Source organism: Centroberyx affinis, unplaced genomic scaffold (assembly GCF_046629955.1).
Source record: "Centroberyx affinis isolate AG114_WGS23_722 - 3 ecotype Tasmania unplaced genomic scaffold, CSIRO-AGI_Caff_v1 ptg004190l_1, whole genome shotgun sequence".
NCBI classification, from domain to species: domain Eukaryota; kingdom Metazoa; phylum Chordata; class Actinopteri; order Beryciformes; family Berycidae; genus Centroberyx; species Centroberyx affinis.
In genome coordinates this window covers 168856-187805 of record NW_027281942.1, presented here as the reverse complement: position 1 = coordinate 187805, position 18950 = coordinate 168856, and the positions used below count along the sequence as shown (strand labels likewise).

The 18950-nt window shown below is 40.6% G+C and overlaps 3 protein-coding genes across 3 annotated transcripts in view; 1 reads left to right on the top strand and 2 right to left on the bottom strand.

Annotated features, from left to right (window-relative positions):
- Positions 1 to 378: 378 nt before the first annotated feature.
- maip1 (matrix AAA peptidase interacting protein 1) lies at positions 379 to 3745 on the bottom strand. The gene is made up of 5 exons (XM_071542828.1): positions 3420 to 3745; positions 3148 to 3219; positions 2343 to 2469; positions 1962 to 2112; positions 379 to 1802 (listed from the first exon to the last, which is right to left on the bottom strand). Exons 1-5 carry the CDS (start codon positions 3738 to 3740, stop codon positions 1724 to 1726), a joined length of 750 nt encoding a protein of 249 aa, XP_071398929.1. The 5' UTR covers positions 3741 to 3745; the 3' UTR covers positions 379 to 1723.
- A 262-nt stretch (positions 3746 to 4007) lies between these two features.
- tyw5 (tRNA-yW synthesizing protein 5) lies at positions 4008 to 6936 on the top strand. Its single transcript, XM_071542823.1, has 8 exons — positions 4008 to 4130; positions 4664 to 4818; positions 4911 to 4980; positions 5086 to 5130; positions 5513 to 5650; positions 5848 to 5935; positions 6224 to 6340; positions 6598 to 6936. The coding sequence occupies exons 1-8, from the start codon at positions 4050 to 4052 to the stop codon at positions 6915 to 6917; spliced, it is 1014 nt and encodes a 337-aa protein (XP_071398924.1). The 5' UTR covers positions 4008 to 4049; the 3' UTR covers positions 6918 to 6936.
- A 102-nt stretch (positions 6937 to 7038) lies between these two features.
- lrrfip1a (leucine rich repeat (in FLII) interacting protein 1a) overlaps positions 7039 to 18950 on the bottom strand; it is a 49171-nt gene continuing 37259 nt past the window's right edge. The window contains exons 6-15 of the mRNA XM_071542819.1: positions 18022 to 18192; positions 17280 to 17372; positions 15992 to 16136; positions 11983 to 14821; positions 10781 to 10818; positions 10532 to 10581; positions 9433 to 9553; positions 9252 to 9331; positions 9059 to 9163; positions 7039 to 8942 (exon numbers count right to left, since the gene is read on the bottom strand). Coding sequence (XP_071398920.1) covers positions 8835 to 8942; positions 9059 to 9163; positions 9252 to 9331; positions 9433 to 9553; positions 10532 to 10581; positions 10781 to 10818; positions 11983 to 14821; positions 15992 to 16136; positions 17280 to 17372; positions 18022 to 18192 — 3750 coding nt within the window. The 3' untranslated portion in view covers positions 7039 to 8834. The remainder of the gene's footprint in view (positions 8943 to 9058; positions 9164 to 9251; positions 9332 to 9432; positions 9554 to 10531; positions 10582 to 10780; positions 10819 to 11982; positions 14822 to 15991; positions 16137 to 17279; positions 17373 to 18021; positions 18193 to 18950) is intronic.

Here is an 18950-nt window from a genome sequence, read left to right as displayed (position 1 = left end):
GCGAGTGATGTCATCTGTATAGGAGGCATTGCTTATTATATTCATGTATCTAATATAAATAAATAAATAAATAAATGAATATAAACCATAAATAAACCATAAATATAAATATATATATTCATGTATCTATTCAATTGTCATTGATATATATATATATATATATATATATATATATATATATATATACTATATTATATATACATATATTTGAATTAATTTACTTGTGAATTCTGTATGTTGTTAATATTCAAAAATTAAAGTAACAAAAAAGAAACGTTCAGGTGCTATGGATTACCAGTCCAATGAGGACTATTATTTTATTTTATATTGATTTATATATGTACATACTTATTTTATAAGTATGTAAATACACCTGTAATTTGCATTTTCCAATTAAAACATGTGTTCTTGTATTCTGATAATAGAGAGAACATCTTTGAAAAGAACTGCTATGGACTGCACAATTATCATTTCCCAGGTATACATTAGACAGGAATCCCAGATATACATGCACAGGAAATACCATCAAGTGGGGGAAAACATTCTCTCAAATCTTTAATGTGTCAATCAAAGGTCTGCTGCTTGAAGCTGCCTTAACCGCTGACCATTACAAACACACACACACACATACTGTATATATCTTGTGCATCAGAGCCAAGTGACTGCAACAGGTCATACATTTGAGGAAAGGAGAAACACAGTTGTTAAAATCTGGCACATTAAATGCTGACAGGAGCGTCTAAACCAAGCAGACCTACATACTGTAGAGAAGAATCTGTTCTCGACTACAGATTACAATTGTTGGAAATGCTGGACTCCAGTCAATCCTTTCAAAAATAAAAACATGATGTACATGATAGGTGCCACCCCCCACATTATCTCAGGAATGATGTCACATTTTGTTTATGAATTCAGAAAAAAAGTCTTTGCCTGTGTTTTTTACCTTTGAACACATTCTACATCAAGACATGAAAGTGTGTGCAGCAGCAGATCTAAGACTGACAAAATAATCTCAGCACAGTTGGTTTTCATTCACACCATCAGACTCGGGTCAAACAGTATCTGCAAAGAGTTATTAGTGTTTGCCTGGAGTGACAGAAGGGAGGGGCTTACTGCATCAGGATGATTCAGAGAGTGTCAGGTGAGACGTCAAACACAGAAAAGTATAAAAAAATTCAAATATTCTTCTGTGATCACCTAAACCTTCTGGCACTTATTTTAGTGTCTTAAGTAGCAAACCCACCCATGTCATATTGCAGGCTGGTTAGAAAATACTATTAATTCTTTCCAAATAATGTTTGATCCAGGTCTGCTGCATACCCCAACTGACTGAACAAATAAGAGACAAATCTCAGCCTTCCAGAGCAATATGTTCACAAACAGTCAAGTTTTGATCATTGACTATTGGGACAATAAACAAAAACAATCAGCAAAACCGTTATACTGCGCACAGTTCTGGGCAGTAACTAAGAACAGATGTGATCAGCTTGTGTGCCTTTTCTACAGCGAGTTGTGTATGAATTCAAAGTTTTTTTTCCTGGTGGTTTCCCCTGAACTTCTTCGTCAGGTGAAGACCGCTGTTCTCCTTCTACGGAGTATCTGGAGACTGCTGTGGGTGGAGAGACGTTCCTGCTCAATTTAAAAAAGGAAGGAAACACTGAAGGAAATTTTCTGATCCTCGACCAGTTTTCCAGCGGTGCATCAGCCTCAAAGTGACACCGCCTTAATCCAACAGTTTGGAGTGCTCTATCCTCGTAATGGTCCAATCGGGCGGCACTCCTTTAGTAAACTCCCTTTGAAATCTGAAGAAATCCAAGCCAAAAAAAAAGAGCATTTTCTTAGTAATGCAAAGATCACGCAGCTCCAAGGAATATTTTTACTATTTTATATCCAACACTCATAAAACTCCAAAGGCCAAGTATGATAGATTTTCTCTTAATTGCACAGGAAAATATACTCACTCGTAATTGGCTGATAGCAGTCTCTTAGTTTCCGCCTCTCCCTCTTCACCGATGGACACCTTGAAGACACGAGTTCCCTCCAAGGAGTCGTCAGGAAGACGAGCGCTTGTCAGATACCAGAAACGCATCAGAATACTCACAAACTTTCTCCCTGGAAAGATAAAACACAAGTCGATTAACACTGCAACAACAATAACGCCAAAAAATGAAGTTTCCGCCTTGTTGTGCAAACGTTTTAATAAAGTTTCATTGTAGAACAGTTAAATAAAGCTGATGCTGATTAGGGCTGCAACAAAATGAACACCAAAAAAAAAATCAAGTGTCCCTCTTACTGTGTTGACATCCTAATATATTTTCTGTGTAAAACAAGTTCACGCTTACCGTTATCATCATAGTAGATGCCCACGTCTCCAGGAGTTGTGTACATGATCTCATCAGGATCTGCAGACAGCGCTCTCTTGTGACTTAATGGGAGAAGGTTGCATTTTTCCTCCAGCTTCCCAATCAACTGCAAGGCAATTAAAATGAGATGATGTTGAGCTTGAGCAAATTGAATATACTCATTATAGTGGTGTCAAGATACTACAATTTACCCTTCAATACAAGACTAGACTGGGTGTCTCGATACCAAGCAGTACAATACCACTCCGAAGACCAAAAAAAAAAGACTTTGTGATTAATATTCAATGGTTGGAGGGAGCAGTCATAGGTAAAGAAGCAAACAAGTTTATTTTGTCTTTATATCATATACATATACTTATACTTTCATTATCGATTGACTTACTGATTACTTTTCTATTAATCTATTAATCATTTAGTCTATAAAATGTCAAAATATTATGACAATCAATGTCTTACCATTTCTTACTTAGTCTGACCAGCAGCCAAAAAAACCCCCAATGTATTAATTTTATAATGATATGAAACTGAGAAAAGCAAGCAAACGTTTGGTATTTCTATGTGATTAATGCCTAAGATGATTTATTGATTAATAGTATTAGAGGTATTGTGAGTGGCTGGTCAAGATACTTAATTAGTACTTAAGTAGTGTGTGACTGTGGCTCCTTATGCATTACTTACTATCTTTAATTAAGCACAGGACAAATGAGCCACCAGTTCAAAGTATAGATCTATAACCCTATGGATTGATTTATAACCCTATGAATTGATACATTTCCATACTCACGTCCTTTGCCACCAGCCCTTCCAGAGCTTCAAACTGGCACTGTGACAGCAGTCTGGAAACATGGGAGAATGCCTGCAAAGGGAAATGAAAATTTTCATCAACAGCAGCTCAACATGATGTGATTACGTCATAGATGCTGCAAATCTGGCTTGGGGTTGTCAATCAATCAAAGGATGAACTGAGCAAGGCCCACTTCAATCAGACATGGCACTTATGTTATTTTAACCGTTAGTTGGCTCCAAACTGTATATATATATATTTTTAACACTGACCTGTTTCGCCCCCTCCGTGAATTCTTCAATGTTAAATTCCTTGTCAAAGTAGGCCCTAATCAAAAAGTAGTAAATCCGTGTGCGGAACCATATGAAAGGGTTTGGGAGGCCAACAACCACCACATTCTGTTTGTGTTTGTGTCCACCCCGGTCAGAGCTGTAAGGCCGGGCTGCTGCCACAACACCGGCAGGCAGCGGGGGAGCTAGCCGCGTTCTACTGGACCGGCTCAGGACAACGGTTTCTGGTTTAAATAGGCGAGTAATGTTGAATGCCGATGAAAGCCTACTACAGTAACAACCTCTTAACATGGGCAGCGCCATCTTTTTTGTCTTATACATTTTTTTTGTCCATTTACTTCTATCTTCCGACTGGAAACAAACTAGATGTTTACAAAAGATGTAAAGTCGTGCTACACCAAATCGCTAAGATAACGTTAGTGGTGTTATTTTTATTATTCATGAAAGAATATCTAATTTTCAATTCAATAGGCTAAACAGTTTTTATACTCTACTTTTACTCGCATTTGTTGCTAATGTGGGGAAGGTAAACAATGTGACACCTGCTGTAAGTTGGGGAGCTGTTTGCATCTGGTTTCACTGCTGTCAAAGTCTTGAATTAAATCATGTTAAATGGAGCTCCAGGGAAAGGTCGCTGTGCCGATATTCACCGAAGTAGACAGGGACGTTTTTGTGCGAGAGATTTATCCAAAGGTAAGATAAAGCAGCTACTAACGTTGGTATTCCTTTGCAAGTTGTCAGTTCTTCAAATGCTATAAAACGACTTAAGACATTTTACAAATCATTGGGGTCTGCTGGTAAATTCGGCATGGAAGTGATGTACAAAACAGCACTTAATTTTCATAAAATCTAAATTTTTTGAATTGATTATTGCGCGCTAGCGGCCGCTGCTGTGTAATTTGGTGGGAAAAGATTGTGGGAATAACAGGTGAACCAATTCTAAAATTTGAAATTTTATTGAAATAGAATAAATTGCTGCTTGCCGAATCGAAGAGTATCCTAATAATTTGTACAGTGTATTAAATTATGCCCTATTAGGTACATTTGCCACGGAACAAGACCATATTAAATTGCCAGATTTTTTAAATGGAGATTGGTGTGAAGTTCTCGCCATTCGCCATAAAAACAGAACGGGACGTTATCTGGGCTGTCTCCCAGCACTCTACCTGCTGCCACGAGGAAGCAAGCTAACTATTTGCTTAAGCTAAATAATTCTTCACTTACAGCGAAGACCAGCCGTGCTGAGAGGCGTGTGTCTTGGACCGTGCCTGGAGAAATGGACCGTTGAATACCTTGGACAGAAAGGAGGTGACAAGGAAGTGAAGGTCCATGTATCTACTGTGCCGCAGATGGACTTCCTTCACAAAAACTTTGCGTACAAGTGAGTGAGTCTCTCTCTATCTCTCTCTCTCTCACACTCATACTCACCCAAATAGGTACTCCTCTTCATCAGGTACCTCTCATTATTCATAGGACCTTGCCATTTAATGAATTTGTGAAAAGGGCATCTGAAGAAAAACACTCAGATTTCTTCCTGTGTGAGGTAAGTAAGACCCATCTTGAAATGATGTTATGTAATTTATAGGCTACTGTATGCTATTTGATGACACAAAACTCTGTACTGATCCAGTGTGTTGTTTTGTATCAGGATGAGAGCTATTATCTGCGGTCCCTGGGAGAGGACGTTCGAAAGGTATCTAGAAGACTCCATCTTACATACTAAATCTGCAGAGTATTGTATGAGGTTGTGTTTAGTATTCTATGATCATGTTAAATCTGCAGTATCCCATAGAAATGTTTGAGTACATCTGCTATTAAATACGACTTGCTGATGGCACATAGCCTAATCTTTTTGTAACTTTAAGATCATGCTGCAACTCAAAATACAGGTTCCGCTTTTGCAAACAGTAAACTCATTTGTAGATTCATAAGACAATGTGGAAAAAATTTCTTCAGTCAAGTACAGGTTATAAAAACAGAAACACAGCGACTCAACAGAGGTGCCTGACACCCGTTCTGGATTGGGCGCTTAAATGTCAAAATGAATTATAACACAAGTACCTCCTCTCCTGCAGGAACCTGCTGATCTGAGTAAACAGTTTCCTGACCTGGCAGAGGATTTCCATATCCCACAGTTCTTTGAACCTGATCAGTTTTTCTCTAGCGTCTTCCGTATCAGCTCCTGTGGTCTGCAGCTGTGGACACACTATGATGTGAGTGTTGGCATGTGTGGTGAAATGGTGTTTGGAGTGGATAGAAGATAGAAAGATCCCGTTAATAAGAGTCCAAATAAAAACAATTTTATTCCGGTTCCTCTCTGATGGAAAATAAAGCTTTTGAACTTTTGTTTCTGAGATATAACTGACCTTCTCTCCCTCTTCTACCTGGTCTGTGGTGCTTATCATTTCAGGTGATGGATAACCTGCTGGCTCAGGTGACTGGGAGGAAGCGTGTGGTTCTCTACAGCCCCCAGGATGCATTGCACCTCTACCTGTCAGGTAAGAAGCTACAGTAAATGGAAAGACGTTAGTGGCTGTGTATGAATGCTCATACTGATTTCTACATAGTGGGCACTGGGCAGTTTGAATATATTAGCTTAGAACATTTCGAAATGTAATACCAAGTGCAGAATTTGATGTGTCATTTATTGGGATGAAAGTGATGATTCCAGAATAACTGAAGGTATCAGTGAAGTTAGTGTGTTCTCATGTTGAAATAAATCAGGCAATTATACAGCTTGGTATATTCCTACAATGTCCCTTCTTCATGGTTTTTTGGACCATCAGGTGATAAATCTGAGGTCCTGGACATCGACTCCCCAGACTTGAAACGGTTTTCTGACTTTGTGAAAGCACAGAGACATGAGTGTGTGCTGGAGCCTGGAGATTTGCTTTTCATCCCTGGTAAGGAAAACTGTCAGTTTTGTCCAACTCAACACAAATCAACTAAATTATCTGAAGCCGAAGGTACTTGGTTGCCTCTCATACCTGCTGCATCACAGTCATACCCAAAATCACAATAAAGCATGCCATCAAGGGTAGTTTTGCTATAATATGTTCTTGTTCATTAGTTTTTCTTGAAGTTCAGTGTACTAAATGTGTCCCGCTCATTTTTGAGCCTCAGACTTGTTATTAATTCAGTGCTGTCATTCTCCCTCCAGCCCTGTGGTTCCATAACACCCTCGCGCTGCAGTTTGGTGTGGGAGTTAATGTGTTCTGGCGCCATCTACCTGCAGAAAGCTACGATAAAAAAGACCCCTATGGAAATAAAGACCCCTTGGCTGCAACTCGGGCCCTTCAGGCGCTGGAGAGAGCACTACACACTCTGGATGAGCTCCCACAGGACTATCGGGACTTCTATGGCCGCCGTATGATTCAGCGCATCCAAAAGCGGACGTACTTCGTCAATCTGTCAGGCACAAGTGCACAGGAAGACTCTGAAAGTACATTACCCAGCAGTCCATTCACCAAACCTGGATGAGTCTCCGTCTACAGAGAAATGTGGAGTAACCAATGAAGCCTCTGTGATGCTTCTATATGATGCTGTTTCTATGCTCTGCATAATACATATAACTTCCAGATTGGGAGTTGAATGTGATTACAGTGGAGCACATGGAAGTTCGGACAGACTTGGCTTAAGATTTTTGAAAACCAAAGGTGTAGAGTTTTCTGTAGAGAAATATAGATCCAAAGAATCCTCAGGCACACTCTTCTTAGAAAATTAAAAAGCTTTTATTTTGGCAAATGCATAGCAAAAAGATTAAAATATCATCAATCCTTTTGCTCTGCATTAGCCAAAACCATAAAGGCTTTTTAATTTATTAATGAAAGCCTGCCTCTATTTCTCTACATGACCGGCCCTGCTTCCAAAACAGCTTCTCTCCCCTCTACAGAGTGTTCAAGCCAAAGCAGTGCTCCTTTGTGCTTACTTCTCCTTTTGTGGAAAAAATATTTGTTGACCTTATGGACACATATTTATTTGGAGGAGTTATTCAGACTATGTAACTGTTCTACTTTCACTCAAATATTTCCCCGTAGGCAAGTGGAAGCAACAGGAACAGAGGATACTGCAAATGTGAAAATGACCCAACAAAAAGGCTTATGGCCACACAAATTCATAAGAAGTCTAGGACTGAAACACACATCTGCCGACTCAGCGTGGTTTGACATTTTATTGCACAAAGATTACAGTTCTTTAAGTTTCCTTACAAACATTTTAAAGCTTTGTAAACAGTGAAGCAGCATCTCCCGGTGTGCACAGCCTCTCCTATCAACGCCCCTTTGAGTCCTCGTCGTCACATTTCCTCCGTAAGTCTCAGCCACTAAGTGTGTGTGCACAAGAGCCAACCAGTGACTTACTATATGAAACAGAAATAAGCTTAGAGGTACTATCTTATCAGAAGGGAGGTTACACACTGCGGGTCAAGCTGATCTGTTTGTAAGCATCAACCGTTCAACCTGTACATTCAAAATGACCTCTGACCTATATCAAGCTACTATGTTAATAAAGGAACAGATATTTGAAAGCTGGTGACTTGCAAGTGCATTTTTGATTCGGATGACGATTATCATTAGATTGTGTTAGGATTGTTCCTTATAAACCCTTTTGTAGACAATGGGTAACAGAAAAGTAGAGAATCGTGGATTGACATACACACCCAAACACAATAGATTTTTTTTTTTTATTATTTTGGCTTTGGATGCAAATGAGAACAGGAAAGGAAAAATAACACGCACAAATTTGCCCTCTCATCCACAACACACATTAAACAGCCTGTTGGTACTGTTGACTGCGTTGTGTTCAGGTACTCTTGTCTTTGGTTGACAGACTGAACTGGGCAAGGAAGCATTTCTTCTGCACTCCAAGCATGTGCAAGGCAAATAAATATCTTGAATCTTGGTGAGAGGCAGCAGGAGGTTCTGGAAGAAAAGGGCAGTGCAATATTTGTCTCTCGCTACACTGGAGAACTAGTCATGTCGCCCCAAGGGAGGAGGAGGATGGATTCCTCTTGACCGCCGTCCCGTCCCAACACACTCCACGTGGCCCTACTGCTAACTTGTGTTATTACAATGGATCAAATAATGTCTCAAGTCGTGAGGCACACAAACGTCCGCTTTCCCACTTATATGTACTACCTGAGGGATTTTCTGGGTGTGTATGTAACGCTATGAAGAATTCTCATCGGACAAAAACAAAACAGACAAAAAGAAATGGCACGTTGCGTGTTTGTGATCTGTGTTTCTGTGGTTATAACTATTTTTTTTCCTTTTTCTTAATGTTGCTAATAGGCAAACAAAAAGAGAGTAACCCAAAAATGCAGGGTTATTCTTTTTTTTTTCCAAGTGATCAGCCAGTGCTGGACAGAGATAGTGATAGAGTTAATCAGCAAATTCGATGCTACGGAGTCTGTGCAGTGCCGCGATTAGTCTTCATCTTCTCCAGTCTTTTGGATAGGTGGCTGTTGTTTGACTCGAGTTCGTCTACCTTGTCCAGTGCCGACCGCAGCTGTTATTTCACACAGGGAGAGATAAATGACATTGTAACAGAGCCTCTTAAACAAGCCGGTGTTTTGAATTCCTGATGTTTGTAGTGTAAGAAAGAAAAAAAAAAACACATCGTACCTCTCTCTGTAGCTTGCGTTTCTCTGCCTTTAGCTCGTCCTCCACTTTCTCTGCGTTCTCTGATGCGGACTTATAGCGTGTCACCTGACCCTCGAGTCTGGTCACCTGGAAGACAAAAAAAAAAGTCATCTGAATTGAGAATACTGTCGTGTTTCCAAATACGCTATGGATTCATATGGCCTTCTCTGCTTACGTTTTGTTCCAAAGCGGTGACTTCTTGCTCTGCCTTCACAAGTTTGAACTTCAAGTCACTTATGTGCCTGTTGGCATCTCCTGCAAAGATTAGGAAAAACATTCTTGAGTCCTATAAAATATTGAAAATTGCAGTGAATACACTACTACTTTTCATGTATATAAATAGATACACAACTTACTCTGCAGTTCTAGTATGTTGGGATCTGTGCCGTTCTCCAGAATTTCACCATCTGGGCTTGAAGCGCTCTCTGTGCCATTTCTCTGTGTCTTCTGTTCCAGTTGGGCTTTTAGTTTCTTCACCTGTTAATGGAAGCATCCGGGACACATGAGACATCAACCGATAAACAACACAGCCACAACTTCCAATGCGCGGCTCAAACCTCCATATAAAAAAATCCACAAAGAATATATGACAACTCATCACTTCCAAGGGCCTAGATGAGGAATTGTTCTTGTCATGTTTTTTATGTGTGTATGATGTTGGTTTCCCTACCCACGCAGCCTGAGACATTTTTGTAGGCCAATGAAATCATGTAACATCATTGTCCTGATTGGGAATATTGTAATGCTACATTTAAATGGCTCTACTATAGGAATTCAGGTTTTTGTCCCGCACAATGAAATCGGGGGAGTGACTACGGATCGGCCCAAGTCCGTCTGTCTGTCACACACAATATCTCGGACACCACTGATTGGATTTTGACAAAACTTCGGAGAACGATGCCTGCCATTGCTCCGTTCCAGTATTTTCAAAATTACACTAATTGGCCTTAGGGGGGGGCGCTACAATGTTTCTTTACTTGTTACTGATTGGCCCAAGGGGAAGCTACATGCATGATCAAAGATGTTCAATGTAGACCTTGTGAAATTTGATTTTTGTTTCAGTGGTTAAATTTAAAGTTTTTGCAGACTATTGCAAAACTAACAACAGTCAGCACATCACAACTGGACTTGGTCTTGATTGTCTCTCCTCACTAAACAATTACAAAACTTCTTCTAATAAGGCAAGTTTGCAGCATTTGAACTGAGCTGCACACTGAAGAAAAGCATCCAGACTAAAACATGCATGCAGCAATAAAAGTCAAACTGCAGTGTCTCTGTGCTTTGTTCATACTGTACATACTGCATCTCCTGCTATATATAGCCACTGGCACATTTGTCTGTCTTTTGCTTCTGATTTTAAATGTAATTTCTACTGATGTAAGACAGTTTAGCCGGGGGTAAACAACATCAACTGCCATATTACTGTTTGAGATAATGGATGCATCACTGACCCACCTGTTCTATCATTTTTTCACGCTCATCCACCAGTTTCCTCAGGCGGATCTCTGCAAGATAAACCAGACATGTTTGAGAAACCAACGATTCATGTATCTGCAAAGCTCATAACAGTCTTATTTCACATTCTAGTCTAGGTAATATCATATCACAAATGCAGCTGGTATCATGCACCACAATGCCTTAATACCCCTTTACCAACAACAATCATAATTGCTACAGTCCATCTTAAAAAAGTTGTTAACATACCAGGGGTGGGAGGAGCCAGGGAGATGGAGGGAGGGGGGCTGGGTCGGGGTGGGAGGCGTTTTAATCACTTGATGCATGCAACAGAGCAGGCATCCGTGGGGAAGTGATGGAGCGTGGTGTGAGGGGAAAGTTAGCATGCAGAAACTGTGGAGAGGAAGTCAATGCAAGGGCACACAGACACCTGGGCTTCATCCACACCACATCATGACACAATAAGGAGATATGAACCTCTAAGTGTCAATGTGCTGAGCTGAACAGACTCTAAACCATAAATGGAGTTTGATTTTGATCAGAAATTTGTCGCAACATTTCTTGCCAGGAGCTGAAACTTTTTTTTTTAATTATGGGCATGTCATACAAGTAATTTCATTGCAAAAATGCATTTAGATCAACATTTCAAATGGGTAATGGCAAGGTATTTATGGTCATTTAACTGTAGTTGCATCACAACCATCCTTCCCATTAAGTGCAACAAAATGCAGTTTCAACATCAGACAATATTTTGCATCCATCAGAGTTTATAGCTCCTGTAGATTAAATTGGCTTTGTTTACAACAGTCCTACTAGTAATTGCAAACAGGAAATGTTTTTCAAAGATTGTGCATTTTAACTATGAGCATAACATATCAGCTAGAACATGTAACAGCCATTTCACTATAAAGAGTCACAATCAGTTACTTAGAATTTTCAATTAACAGTTTTGCCTCGTTTGAAAACATAAATCATGAAATGAATGGTCAGATAAATGAGTTCCTGGAGGGATCATTTCCTAACCAGTTTAGGATAAGAAAACAGTTTTGTGATGCTCTTGCAGAGCGACAAAGACAATGTTAACAAATACTCATGAAACATTACAAGCAGCATGAAAAATGTGCATCAATATCAAAATAAATATGTTGTCCGATACATCAAGTGCAGTTTTATCTCCTTGGCGTCTCATCAAGTCTAATAGTGAAATCTAGTTCTATCTAGCAGTTTACACATTACCATCTCTCAACAAATTACATTTTTCTACTCATTTGACCTAAATTTGAGTTGATATTTGGACCGTGTCTTTAATTAAAACAATATACACCTGTGACTTTGGGCTGTATAAAAGTGATGAAATACTTTGCACTTGAATATGTTTTTTTCTTACAAAGGTGTAAACAGCTTAAGCAAAAGAACACATCAGGGCAGATCAAACCTTTTAAGCTATAAACTAAGACATCTTACAGTCTTCTTTGCCCTTACTTTTGCCTTTCTTGCCGTTCTTTTTCAAATCTTTCCCTGATAGTGGTGGCTGTACGTTGCTGCCCACTTGGTCCTCAGGATTTTGAGTGACCAATTTTTCACCCTGCAACTCTTGCTTAATGGCATCTTCTCCTTCCTCCACCCGTAAAGACAATTCCTGGTTTACTTCCTCAACACTGTTGCTCTCTACAACACCCAACTCTCCCACATTCCCAACTTCTCCTCCCTCTGAAATGTGCTTTGGTTCATCTACAACACCTATTTCTTTCTCCACTGTGTTTTGCTGTTCCTCACACTCATCTCCCCCCTTTTCAGATGTGGATTCCTCTTTATCCCTTGTTGGGTCGTCCTGAGACTCACTACCCAACTCCTCATCTTGTGTGTCTACCTTGCTACCCTCATCAACTCTACACTTCTCTTCATTGCTCTCCACCGGCTCCTCTTGTGTTTGCAGCTGTGACTCTGTGTCTTCATTTGTCTCGATATCACATTGGGACGGCACTGAATTACCATTGCCGTCTTCCTCTGACGTGACTTCCACTCCCTTCTCAACTTCTTCCTGTGGCATTTTTAAAGCGACATTTACGGCTACGGCTGCCTCCATGTCTACATCATCAAAGTCAAACGACTGCCCTTCCTCATCTTCATCGTCCTCTTCGTCGCTGTCCTGCTGGGGGGGTTGAGATGAATTCTTATCCTCTGGCTCATCTTTGTTGGATTCGTGCTGCTGCTTTTCCATCGGACAAGGAGACATCGCACTTTCCTGCTCGTCTTGACTGTTTTGATGTTCAGGATCTTCTGCAATAGCCGGTTCTCCATCGCTGTCGTCCTGCTCGACAAAGGAACCAATCTCAACAACTTTTTTTGCAGAGTCTGTTGTCTGCAAAATTGTGATGGTATCGCTCTCTTCTGTTTCTAAGGAAACTTCATCATTTGATTCATCATTTTGAGTGAGTGGTGAGTTCAAATCTTGGCTTTCTACTGGACAACTAGATACATCATCAAGATGTTCAGCTTGGTTTGCAGTCTCTGAAAAGCTCTTTTCAGCAACAAATGCATCACAGTAGTTCACTGATGATTCATTGTCACTTTTGTCTCCATCTGTTGAAAATGGCATTGAGGAGTTGTCAGGTTGCAGTGAATCTTCAGGTTCCCTCAAGTCTCCATTCAGCTCCTCCTTTCCTGCCTCTTCTAGTCTTGGCTCTGAATGATCATGATCATCATGAACGGCAGCAGTGACAATGCAAGAAGCGGATTTCTGTTCCACCTCTACTACTGGCTCCTCCTCATCCTTGACCGTCTCCATTTCCTCCAAAGGTCCTCCAACAGAAACCGTGATGGCATCGTCGCTGCCTGAGTTCACGGTTGTGGATTGATTGGACTCTACTGGCACTTCAAGACAATCAAAGAAGATATCAGTGTTTGATGAGGCCTCCAACTTGTTTTCCTTACTCTCAGAGTTGTTTGTGGATTCAGATTCATCCGCGGCTGCATCAGCATTGCTTGGATCTTGTGATTTAGCCTCAATGGTTGCCATAGTGCTTGCGGTTTCAAAGCTGTTTTCTGCGTTATTAGTTGTGCATTCTAATTCAACCTCATTAACAGACCCGACTTCATCCGTTGCGCTATCAATAATTTCTGATTCAACCTGAACAACACCAGTCTTAGTTGGGACGTCTATTCCTTCTTTAGAGTTATCTACATTTGAAGTACATTCTCCATCATGGTCATTGGTGCTCTCAGTACTTTTGGAGTTGTCGATAAGATTAGTCGTACTGAGGTTGGACTCTGTATTGGGACTCATTACAGATTCCACTGCTTCTACTTCCTCGGTGTGCAAAATATGTTGCTTGTCCTGCTCATCCTTAACTTGATCCATCCTTGATTCCTTCAGGGTTTCAACGGGAGAATCGGCAATCGCAGGTTCTGTTGCAGGACCATTATCTCTTGTAGCCGACTCTAAATCTTTGTCTGTTTCTAAATCTTTCTTCGTTTTGCCATTTTCCTTCTCTGTTACACATTTTTCCTTTGCGTCATTTTTCTGCTTTTCATCCTCCCGAGTCCCTCCCTTCTTCTTCTTGCCTTTCCTCTTCTTTTTCTTCTTCTTGCCTGTAGCAGCAGCACCCTGAGGCTGAGATTTGTTGGAGATTTCCTCTAACTCCTCGTTCTCTGCCTCTTCTGCATTCTCCGGCTCATGTTGAGGTTCTGTGTTTGATGTGGCTGGGGTTGAATCGTCAGGTAAGCTGACTTTCATAATATTCTCTACGACTTCTTCCTGTGAACATGAGTCTGTGCTGCCTCTAGTTGATTGACTTGCCTCAACTTCCTCCAGTGTGTTTACTTGCTCTTCAGAGAGATCGTTACATGCCTCTTTAATGTCATCACTACACTCGAGTAAGGTTTCAGAATCCCCAATACTAACTTTTTCAGCTCCTATCTCTACTTTACTTGTCTCTCCTACATCTCCCAACTCAACCTCTTCTGCCCCTGTATCTTTTTCCTCAGGACTTGTTACAATCTCTTGAAACTCAGAGTTGCAAATCGTTATATTTTTGGCATCTGTGATTGGAAAGTGATTATTATTGTCAATATCATCGCTGAGGCCACTTTCTCCAACACTGCCCTCCACTGTGGGCACGTGTGCCTGTTGCTCTTCCCTAGATGTTTCCAGCATGGAAGCACTAGCGAGATTACAGGGTGTAGCAGAGCTCAAGTCTCTCTCTTTAGCTTCCTCGAGCCTTCCTTGATGCTGATCTGGATCCACCTCGTCCTCTCCACTACTTCTCAATTGAGTCTCTTGTACGCTGCCTGAGAGATCATGAAAAGCAGACGGTGATAAAAGGCCGAAAAATGATGACTTGATACATGATTTTCAAAAGTGTAATCTTTTTAACCTTGACCAAAAAGCACAACAGCAGAAGTCAAGAAGAGGCAGAACACTCTAGACTGATTCAGCAGCAAGGAAGAGAAGGAAAAAGACGAGGATGGCCAAGAAAAGCCAAAAACCAAGAAGAGGAAAAGGAGGACGAAGAGAAGAGCACTGAAATGAAATCCTTGATCCCAGATGCATCAAAAAGATAGAGGAGAAGCCGATCCTTTGACAAAATCTAAAACTCTTAGTCTTGAAATCACTGCAGTGGTGTTGTACAGTGTGTTGAATCAGTGTGTGTGTCATTTAGGTTACTGATCGTCAATAAGCAAAGAGGTAAAGCACTACAATGCTGATGCCAGTTTTAGAGGGAAATATGTATATGGAATAGTTCAATTAAAATCTCATCACTTGTCTATACAGCTACTACTATCTGAATTTACTACACCAAATCAAACAAGCCAAATTATGCTACAATAAATCTCTTTCCAGACCCCAAAAACTGCACAGACCTGTCATTCAACCCTGTCAATATAACACTAGATACCTGTCAGCATTTTCACACTAAGAAAACCTTAACATACAGACAGTGTGCACTTGGGTTCGGAAATGAAATGTAGGAGATGAGTTGAAATAATGAAAATGGTGCAAGAGAAAATAATGACAGCCAAAAAGTTAGTAATGAAGACACAGTTGTGAAGGCAAGAAATGGCTTTGTCAGTGAAATGTAAGATTGAGCACAAGATGTGCCATGTGAAGGCTTAAGGTCAGTGCAAATCACAGCAGGTCTAAACACTGTAGGAGCATAACACTACTGAACAGTATTAGGACAGAAGAGTTCATTCCAAAAGGAGATATCCAACATTTGAAACAATTGACACTACTCAATATTATTTGTTATTCCTTATTTTGAGCCCTTTATTTACTAAATAGTGACATTTTAGAGCATTCAATCTGTATTTTTTAAATAATTGAGCAAAGATGTAACCTTTTGTTTCCAGAATGGACACTGTATATAGCATTTTGGAATGAACCCCTTCAGCTAGTTTTGTGCCAAGCTATGCATGAAGAAAGCATGCATTGACAATTTTTTCCACAATGTGTTTTACCGAGCATGCTGTTCCCTTCCGTCGGGGAAGTCTTTGACTCCTGAGCCAGGTGGGTGGCGGGCTCTCCACTGGACGACCCTTCAGTTTCTGCCTCAACCACGTCCCCGTTGACGTTCAGATCGGGTCCCAACACTATTCCATGTTTCTAGAAGAAAATAGGAGGACAAACATTAGCTCTAGAGGTGGCACACCATGAAACTGAGTTGCAAAATTAACTGTTTGATTTGTTTGTTTTTGGTAATAAAAGATCTTCTGAACTGCTGTGAAACCTCATCACATATCCAAAAAAATAGCGTTTTGAAACGAAGTGAAGCAAAAGAAAATCTGGAAGATCTTTGTATTATAAGCATAGTGGGAAGATAGGACCAAATAATTACTGATCAATCACTTTCTAGCTTCAAATTTTCCAATTCCAATTCCAATTAGAAAACTTTATTCAGCATTACAGCTATATCATACCCTTTTCTTTTTGACATTTTAGAGATTCAAATTTACTTCCTAAAACTACACAGAGCAGCTTGAATTTACAGTCCTAAAATGAATGCAAAACCAAGTGCAAGACCATAATTGAAAGAGAGAAATAATGACTTCACACTGACTCAGTACCTTCAGAATATCTTTCAGCTTGACCACCTCGTCTCTGAGCTCATCTCGCTCAATTCGGATTGCATCTGTATATTCTTTCTGTCGCTCTAAGGCCTGAGCAAAACCCAGAGTGGCAGAGATGAAGTGCAGAAAAGGAGGAGAATTTGCGTAAAAGAAGTGATAGGAAAGTAAAAGAAGGCATACAGTTTCAAGCAAAGGAGATATTGTTCGCCAGGTCAAAAGTAAATGGGAGACATGTGGAAGTCAATAAATTGCAGAACCGTTGGGTCAGGGTTCACAGGTCATACCCCAATTTTTTTATCTTTCCACTCCACCGTCTCCTGCAGGTCTGATATTTCCCTAGCAAAACCGTCCTGCTTCATACGCAGCTGACGGATCTCCTAAACAGCAGGAAAGGGGGGAAAAAAGTTGGAAAAGAAGAGTGAGAAAGCAGAGAAATAAAAACAGTGCAAGCATAAAGGTGAAGAGACAGCAAAGTTGTGAAATCTGCACCCCTACATGCAGTGTTGTTACAGAAAAAAAGAAGTGAAAGGCAGCTGGTTGTTGATTTTTTTTAACACCTTTATTTCTCTGGGCAAGGTTTACTGAGCATGCATGCTCTTTTTCTGCACTCTGCTTCACACTCATACAGTCACACACACACACATTCACACCTGGGAACAGACGGGACTCCTGTACTCACATTTAGCAGCTCTTCGCTTTGTTTTAGCGTCTCTTTCATTTCACTGAACTGGAACTGAAGCACGCTGTGGGCATGTTTCTCTCGCTCAAAGTCCTGTGAGGAACAAGAGAAGGCTTGACAACGAAGAACTGGGCGTCTTTTGGAGAATAAACGAAGAGTTCATTTCCTAAACACTGATCATTTTGTCAACTAAGGACATGAGTTACCCCACTTTAAACAGTTTGCTTAAATTCTGTGCTGTCAATCAAATACACACACAGACACACACACACCAGCCCACCCAAAACAGTGTGGGAAATCTTTTTAATGTTGCTGTTTTGACTTATCCTAAGAGTGTGTAGAGGCTTGATTTTGTTCTGATCGAAGCAACTTGATGAATGATGAATGACTGAAGAGTACTTGACTCCAACAACACTCACTGCATGGACCAGATCCCAACAACTGTTGTTAGAAATCCAGCCATTTAACAACCAATTCACACCACTTGAGCTTGCAGTGGAATAAGTTTAGTGCAACAAAAGATCAAACAAAATGGATCCCTTCTTCTCTCATGTCCTCTGTCAGAAAAGTCTAGTTTGCCAGGCTAATCCATTGAAGTTCGGTTTCGTATTCCCATAATGAACAATCTTTTCTATCCAATCCCTTTCTTCATTAACCTTTTATTTTAGGTAAAACTATCCAGTGTCATATGACTTGATCCATATCCTCTGTTTCAAAGACTCCATCACTCTGCCTGCCGTACCTTGAGTTTCTCCTCGTATTCGCGGCGCGACTCGGACAGCAGCTCCTCCAGCTCCATGAGCGAGTCCTTCAGCGTGTCCACCTGGTACATCAGGTTGTTCTTCTCGTTGTCCAGCTGGGCGTTGGACACCATGGCCTTGCGGTACTTCTCCTCCACCTCCACTAATGCGTCCTAATTAAGGAGTCATGGAAGAGAGCCTACATGTATGAGCACAGGTGGGTGCTGCCTTGGACATAACGCACTCATGAAAAAAACAACTCCCGGGTATGCTTACCTCTGTTACATAATACCTGCAAATGATATGCTTGGAGTGCCAGATGGATATAGCTTGCCATACAGGACAATGCAATCAATTGACAGTCACAGGGAAGTATTTTGGAAGTCAAATTAGTATACTTTTCGTATCTGGCCAAATGGAAAAATACTATTTCGCTGCGGCTTGCAGGTGTAATAAAAATTTCACACACATCACAGGGAAGAATGACAGTAACATGCAGGTTAGAGAAGTGAGCTTGTAACTTTGCCGGTTAGATCGCCAGTTTTCAAGCTTGCACACCAGTTTGGAAAATGTGCACAGGGGGGAAGTGAATGAGCAACACTCTGCACTTCTTCAACAGCAGCACCAACACTAGTGCGCCCATGAGCAAGGCACTTAACCCCCAAACTGTCTAGAGACCAATAACAGAAGACTGCAGATGCGTTAGGCATGTCAGTGTGTGTGTCAGTGTGTGTAACTGTATGAGTGTGTTGCTAGAAAACATAGTGTGCTCAGTCCGTCTATCAGAAGTAAATACAGGCAAATTAAGGGAGTTTAAAACAAATGTTTGCAGGTCTACAGTCCAGTTCTGAGTTTAGTAAGAAAGTGCAGGACTGCTTCAGTATAAAAGTGATGAATTAAGCTATTCATCAATTTAAGAAAAGCATTCAGT